This window comes from Nuphar pumila, chromosome 6, assembly GCF_984573655.1.
Source record: "Nuphar pumila chromosome 6, dmNupPumi1.hap1.1, whole genome shotgun sequence".
In the NCBI taxonomy this organism is placed as follows: domain Eukaryota; kingdom Viridiplantae; phylum Streptophyta; class Magnoliopsida; order Nymphaeales; family Nymphaeaceae; genus Nuphar; species Nuphar pumila.
In genome coordinates this window covers 33106315-33113943 of record NC_143254.1, presented here as the reverse complement: position 1 = coordinate 33113943, position 7629 = coordinate 33106315, and the positions used below count along the sequence as shown (strand labels likewise).

The 7629-nt window shown below is 36.6% G+C and overlaps 1 protein-coding gene across 2 annotated transcripts in view; it reads right to left on the bottom strand.

The window, feature by feature from the left end:
• Positions 1–1510: 1510 nt before the first annotated feature.
• LOC149834575 (ribosomal protein L11 methyltransferase-like protein) overlaps positions 1511–7629 on the bottom strand; it is a 49111-nt gene continuing 42992 nt past the window's right edge. For both annotated transcript variants that reach the window (XM_090011488.1, XM_090011489.1), the window contains exons 5-7: positions 7113–7280; positions 2156–2482; positions 1511–2008 (exon numbers count right to left, since the gene is read on the bottom strand). In XM_090011488.1, coding sequence (XP_089867614.1) covers positions 1910–2008; positions 2156–2482; positions 7113–7280 — 594 coding nt within the window. In that variant the 3' untranslated portion in view covers positions 1511–1909. The remainder of the gene's footprint in view (positions 2009–2155; positions 2483–7112; positions 7281–7629) is intronic.

Below are 7629 nucleotides of genomic sequence, written 5' to 3'. Positions count from 1 at the left end.
GTAGAGGATCCTTTCACCATAATTTTATTATTTAAGTAAATTATTTGTTATATATATTTTAATTTTATATATTTTGATAAAATATTTTCTTTGTTCCATTGACTTGAGGTATTGTTGTTTTTGAACATTTGTTTGATCTATTGTTGTTCTTATATTTGTTTTTGATCGTATATATATTAGAAAACAAATTGAAATTGATAATTAATTTTTATATATTTTGAATAAATATTTTCTTTATTTATTTATTTATCTTATTATTAATGTCATTTTTGTGAAAAAAATTTAGATTATTGGATAGAGATACAACATTAATAACACAAAATAAATTATGATAGCTTTGTTTCAACCTTGCAAATATCACCATTTTGAGTTACTTTTCTTTTTTATGATTGTTATTTTTTTAATTAATAAATAAAATCATATATAATGTCTTCCATTTGTGGACTTCTTTATTTTATGAATGGTGTTCCTTCATGCTTCAGTTACTCTTTGCGGCTGTTGTATTATACATTTACGATCAAGCAATGTTGATATTGTCGAATCACTCTTATTCAAAATATAATATTTTTTTTGAATTTATAACCTGAAGAAACTGCACCCAGCATGAAGACCTGGTTGCGCTAAGTCAGCTTGCCATACCTACAGTTGTCATGCTGGCTGCGTAAAACTCTGAGGCTAGGACACCTGCCCTACGGGCCTATGCTAGGCATTGGGTGACAAGGCCCCACCCCCACTACACCTACCCCTCTTTGGGCTCAAAATACAATATTTAAAGATATTTTTTCGTTCTTACCTCATCAAAACGTTGTTCGAGATGAAGAGGGCATTTCTCTCATTGGGTTTTTCAATGCTTTGTTCTTAGGGATGTTATCTCTGTGTTTAGTACTAATTTGAAACCCTAAATCAAAAATCTCTGATTCAAAACCCTAAATCGAAAAGTCCTAATCCTTAAATCAAACCCTAACAAGAGAGCGGAAGAAGAAAAGGGGAAGAGAGAGGAAGAAGGGAAAGAAAAGAAGAGAGAGAGAGAGGGAGAGCATGGGGTGTCGCCGCCTGGCTGTCTCCGCACAGGGGTGAGAGAGAGTTGGGGTATACCCTCTCCCCTCCGCCTGACTTTTTTTTTTAATGCATGGGAACACTGTTACCGTTGGAGTGAAACCGTGTTTCACTGTTCGTGGGATGTAGAGGGCATGCGTTACGTGTGTCCAAAGCGTCCAGCATTTGACGCAACATGCCAAACATGCAATCAAACGCAACCTTAGGTTCCCCTTTCTCAACAGAGAGCACACCCAGCTTCGGTCTTGTGGCAAGGGACATGCACCGATGAATTTTAAACTCGTGACCTCACTTCAGCTTGGTGACTTCCACGAGTTGCCCCTACCAAATGAGCATAATAGCAGCGATATAACCAAGCAAACAAACTAGTAAGGGATGATGATTGATGACAACCAAAAATACAGAAAAATTAAGAACCAACTATTGATATACCTATCTAACAAAGTATCAGGACTGGCCAGAATATACATAAACTTTATAATGTTGCTCTGGAGCGCGAAATTTCAATACAAAGTCCAAACCTTAATGAAAATATAGCCCTTTATAACAAGTCATCTCCAATAAATGTTTATCCTTAGCATCGCTCTAATCTCATTTGATTCACAAGAATGATGGAAAGCAAAAATACAGTAAAGCTCAAACATTTCCTGAACTGTACACCAGGGAATCAAATGATTACAGTAAAGCGCCATTTGCGACAGGATTATGGTCATCTATTAGCATGCAAGTTGAGCCACTCCATAACTTGCTTCATTCATCGGAATCAGATTTCTGTTTAGAAAAAATGGTAGTCTCACTTCCATTAGCCAATAGTTAATTGGTTTCAATATCAACCCTTAGAACTAAAGGCATGCTACAATCTTTTGGTGCCCCTGAGACAGGCCCAACCATCCATCTCTGATACAGACATGTTTTCCAAGAAGCTAGAGTAACATTCTTCAATCTGTGGAAGCTGCAAAAGTCCAGGTTGTAAGATAGAGAAATGACAGGAAATAGCATATTTGAATCATCGTTGTGTACCAAAACTTTAAGGTGTTAACTGAAAAACATGAAGCAATAAAAGCAATGGAATCAGCTATAAGAGTGAAAAGTGAAGAACCTGCTCCAATAAGAAACCAGAGATTCCAACAGTGCCTCCTGGTTTTGCATAACAAGTAATATTTTCTGCTAACTCCAGTAGGGGATTTAGAAGTATATTTGCAACGATAATATCATATTTTGCAGTTGATGGAATGAGATTAACAATGTATAGATTCTGCTTTGTATCCCTTTCATGGTTACAAGCAGTGGAGTGAGAGGGAACTTTGCAAGTTGCCAGGTACAATTGCATTTTATCTGGTCCTATATTATTCAAAGCTGCATTATGACATGCTGATTGTATTGCCTGAGGATCTACATCAACTCCTAGGGAATGGGCTGCTCCAAGCTGCAATAAGTATGGTGAGAAAGCAATATCTCATCAGAAGGCATTTATAGGATTGCATGGAGAATGACCATGTATTTCATGAACCCGACGAATACGCCAAATGGACCTAGAATTTGTCCAAATGCCTGTTAAACCTTAGCAAAAAGTGCAACATGAAATATGCATAAGACAACAGTAACAGGATAGCGATGTCACAATGATACTCCATTTTGATTACTGTTCTGTATCCCTTATATACTAGTTATATTAGAAACCTCGTAAAAATAGCCGTGTCACCATATCCAAAGCTGTATGTATGAGAGAGAGAGAGAGAGAGACTTTTGGTCTCCAAATGAACTAGTATTTGGAATCATAACTGGTACAAATCAATTCACAATTCAAACAATACTACACTAAAGAGATTAAACATAATAAAATATGAAGCAAAATGCTTCAGGAAAGCCTCCACTAGCACAACTTTCTTCAAATGATATGCTCTCATTCGGTGAAGCAGATCCAAAACAGTTTATGAGATTTTGGTTCCTTCTAAATGTTTTGCTTGGGTATCTGAATTGAGAATGGCTGTCAGAACTAGTTATTTTCAGGATATATAAAGCATCGAACAAGCTTCCTCAGGGGTTTTTGGATGTCAATTGGGTCACTATCTATGAAATACTTGGGTATGAATCTATTTACTTTCCAAGGAGGTTCATTCGGTTAAAGTGGAAAACATTAATTATTTGACCTCATCATACCAATGGTTCAAGATTGGCTTTGGAATTTTGGATCCATTTATAGCATCCATAGCCATTTGATGTATTATTTAGTGTCAACGGATCAGACCCCGCCAGAATTGGTGTGTCCAAACCTGGATCTGATTAAAAAGTGATGCTACCCGTTCTGACCTGGTCTTCCACAAAAAAATAAAAAAAATACACTCCGTTACGGATTACATAAATCTGACCCATTCCATACCCAGTAAAATAATATTTGTTACGCTTTTTGCATTAAAATTTGTGTATCTTTTTGGGAACTCAGGTCAGACCCTTCACCCGAAATTTCATTAACCATACCCGACTCCATATTACTAACGGGACCTCATAGTTAACCAGGTCCCTTACTTTGTTACCAAACCCTGATCCTCCTGTAAGGGTCGAGATTGGGTGCCCTTGACAACCCTAAATAGGTGTTTTACCTATTCAAAGATATTTGAAAAGTGGTACTTTTGTGCTTTTAATATTTTGACCGTTGTATTATCTAAAAGACATTTTTATCCCTTTTGTTTGTAGCCATTCCATTGTAACATGAGGTCTATAAAACCGTCCACCCGTTGTCTCTCTACTTGGCTACTTGCTGAAATAGTGAGAACGAGGCCTCTCTTTCTTCAATTTTCTTCCTCTCTATTGCTGCGCTGTAAACGAGGTCACCTCTCTTCATTTGAATCAATCTCGTAAGAATCATTTTTTCCCCAAAATCTCTGGTTTTGCTGCTACGGCTTCACTATTGTTTGAACGCCCTAGTCCGTTCTGACTGCATTGGGTTTCCCTATTGTTTGAAGGATCTAATCCGTTGCGGGAATATCAGAGTCAGATTTCTGGTTCTGCTGATAGGATTAGTTCCGTGTTTCAGGACCCTATTCTGTTTTGGGGTTATCAGAGGGGTTTTTTACTCTATTTGAGTCCTCCATTCCCTTTTCTTTCACAAGCTACACAAGCAAATTGCTCGCTGCGAAGCAAGTACTTTAGGGTACGAGCAAAGCCTGCCCAATATCGATATATTACTATTCTGCAATACTAGATTACATGGTTGCAATCTCTCTTTCACTGTGATACTTGATGTGTTTTTGTTGATATACTGGTATGTTGACATTTTTTGCTGATAAAATTGTGGTTCTGACTGGCATTATTGCTACTTTTCTAATAGCTACTGGCACTGCAATTTCATTATCTGTTGATATTTCAGTGAGGAAGGATAGTTGGATTTTTTCAAATGTACCTTATTGAGCCATTATGGCTGACGAAGAAGATGATCTGATGACAGTTTTCCACATCAAACTAAGCTCTTGTAACTATCTTGTGTGGGCCTCTGTTATGAAGCAATTATTAAGGGAAGAGGAGTATGGGGATTCATGGATGGCTCCGTATCTGAGCCTCAATTAAAACTTAACCTGCCAGTGATGACAAAGATAAGGTGCAAAAAGAAAATGAAAAAGCTTTGAAAGAAAGATTATGAGCTTAGCAAGGAGTGGGGAGTAGGAAATGCAAAGATATTGTTGTGACTGATGAACAGTGTTGAGTTATCTCTTTGCACAAGTTTAGCTAACTTTGAGAAAACCAAGGATGCAAGGAATTTCTTAATGGAGATGTACATTCACAACTCTCTTGCGTACAAATTCCTCATCCAAGAAGAGATAAGAGCGACTAAACAAGAAGATAAGAGTGTACATGAGTATTATGCCGATATGTCCCCATTGTGGGGGCGAACTAGCTGCTCTTGAGCCCAATTGATCTTGCCATTATGGTTTATCATTGAGACAAAACCAAGGGTTAAGACCTGAATTTGAACAGGTCAGGAGATCCCTGTTATACAGGTCACCTGTCCCTCCTATTCATGAAGTATTGAGTAAACTGAGGTTCAAAGAAACTAGACTGAAAACAATGACTGGTACAACAGAGAATTTTGTTGATTCCCCAAATACTGGAACTGGCAGTGCCATTATCATGTTCTACTATTGTAAAGAATATGGGCATATGAAATATAATTGCCCGAAGAAATCAAGCAATCAATAGCTTCTGCCTCATAACAGTTCGACTACTCACACCACCTGCTGACGCCGGTTTTTTCACTACTTCTGGTAGCAACACCTCATAGTATTAGAAATTATCAATGACTCATTGCAGACACATTACAACAACTTTAGGCAACTTATTTTGGTTCCTCAGCTAAGGGAAGGTTAATCGTTGCATTCAGATTTTGAGGTGGTGACTGTCCCTCTCTTGGTGGCATACTGGGTTAAAAAGAAATAGAAGACCCTTTAGTGAAAGTGATTTGGGACCTGTTCTTGCTTCACTCCAACATCCATTCAGTCATCTATCTGTACAATCAGCATAGACCTTTTGTTATTTGGCTGGTTCATGGACTGGTCCTCCCAGACTGACTATGCTGGGAGATATTGCTCAAGCTTAGACCTTTTGTTAATTTGTTTCTTAATATTTTTCTCTTAATCTTTGTGAATGTGATTTACTCCAACATCCATTCAGCCATCTATCTGTACAAACAGCATAGACCTTTTGTAATTGGGCTGGTTCGTGGACTGGTCCTCCCAGACTGACCATGTTGGGAGATATTGCTCAAGCTTAGACCTTTTGTTAGTTTGTTTTTTAATATTTGTCTCGCTTTATCTCTGTACCTTGTGACTTCTCATCACCTATTAATGAAGGTTCTTTCTTATAAAAGAAATCATCATCATTGGTAGTATTTCTCATTATCGATATAAATTTAACAAAAAGTTCAATGATGCATCATGTATGAGAAACATCACGATGAATTGTGACTCATTTACTTCTTGCAGGTAAAAATAGCTTGCTCATTTTTAGTTATCTTTTCTTATACTAATTACTATAAAATTGTCTGCATTCTAAGTTGTTCAAAGTTTCAAACTTAAAAACTGGGTGTCAAACCTAGCTTAAGCCCAGTTTTTTCATATAAAAAATTAATGAGCAAAGCTAGAGCAGATTTCGATTACCTTGGGCTTGAACTTCTTTGTGTGTATAGGTAGCATTGCCTAAGTGGTATGATGCTTCTGTGTATATCCAAGGCATCATCACCTGACAATATCCTAAAAATATTGTGATATTAATTTTTTTCAAAATAGCCGATAAAAACATGAAAATATTATCATGACATAATCACATCATTATTGTGAAAATATCACGATAATATTGCAATATTTAAAAGTATTATTTCATATATTATAAATTTATATTTTTTTGTTCTTTGTTTGTATTTTAAAATCTTTTCTAACTGTTTCATTATATTTTTGTAAGAAAAATGCTAATAAAGCAAACCTATTACTTGTTACTCTTTATTATTCTTTGCATTTTTTATTTTTTTATAATGTCAAGATTTTCCTAAGAAAAATCAATGCTAAAATTTCCTGAAAAAACTTGGGAGAAATAGCCGAGACCAATTTTGGTGACTCAGGAACCAAACTAACAAGTTTTATTACACTATTTGTCTTTTGTAAGGAAAATAAGTCAGCTAGCTTTACCAGACTCAAGCTTAAAGTAAAATCATCTAGAGCCTGGTAAAAAAGTGCCCATTGGAGCCTGAGCAGGGGTAGTGTTTAGGGCTGAGCTTGCCTTTTATGCCTCCCAAACTCCATAAGTTTAACTAAGGGCACGTTTGGTTTGCCCCTTTAAAAAGTGATTCAGAATCACATAGTGTCTAATGTGATTCTGAATCACTCAAATTAGAAAGTGACTCATTTGCAAAGGCAAATGAGATTCAGTTTCTCACAGGTTACCTTTTTATGTTTGGTTGAGACCCCATTTGTCACGTTATTCTAAATAGCGTTGATTCTGAATCATTCTTAAAGGAGCAACCAAACGTGCCCTAAAACACAAAAACAGAAACAGAAACCTAGTGTTACCTTGATTGCCGAAATTCCAAGTATCCCAGAACCAGTGCCATAATCCAAGACACTTTCTCCACCTGCTACCATCTCACTCAATAGCAACAAGCATAACTTTGTTGTAGGATGCTCCCCTGTACCAAATGCCAATCCCGGATTCAGAATTACATTCGTTGCATGAACATCCTGTGACCAAACAAACAATAGGCCATTCGTCATGTTTACCTAAGCTATTCTACATGTGTTTAGCTAATTTAATGCTCTGGTATTGCTAACTGCTGGCACACATCCAACAGGTCTGGAACTTTTTCATATCATATTGAACAATTTTAGTCCATTATCAATTTAAAAGACACATATTATCATGCCTATCCAACAAAAAAAAAAGATGCATATTATCACAGCAACAGTCACAGTGTTCTTGTTAACTTGAAGCAGACAAAAGGGTGACTAAAAGATATCTGAACTGCTCAACAAAAAAAGAAAAAGAAAAACTGATGCAATAATCATAAAGAAACAATGAAGGCACCTAGGC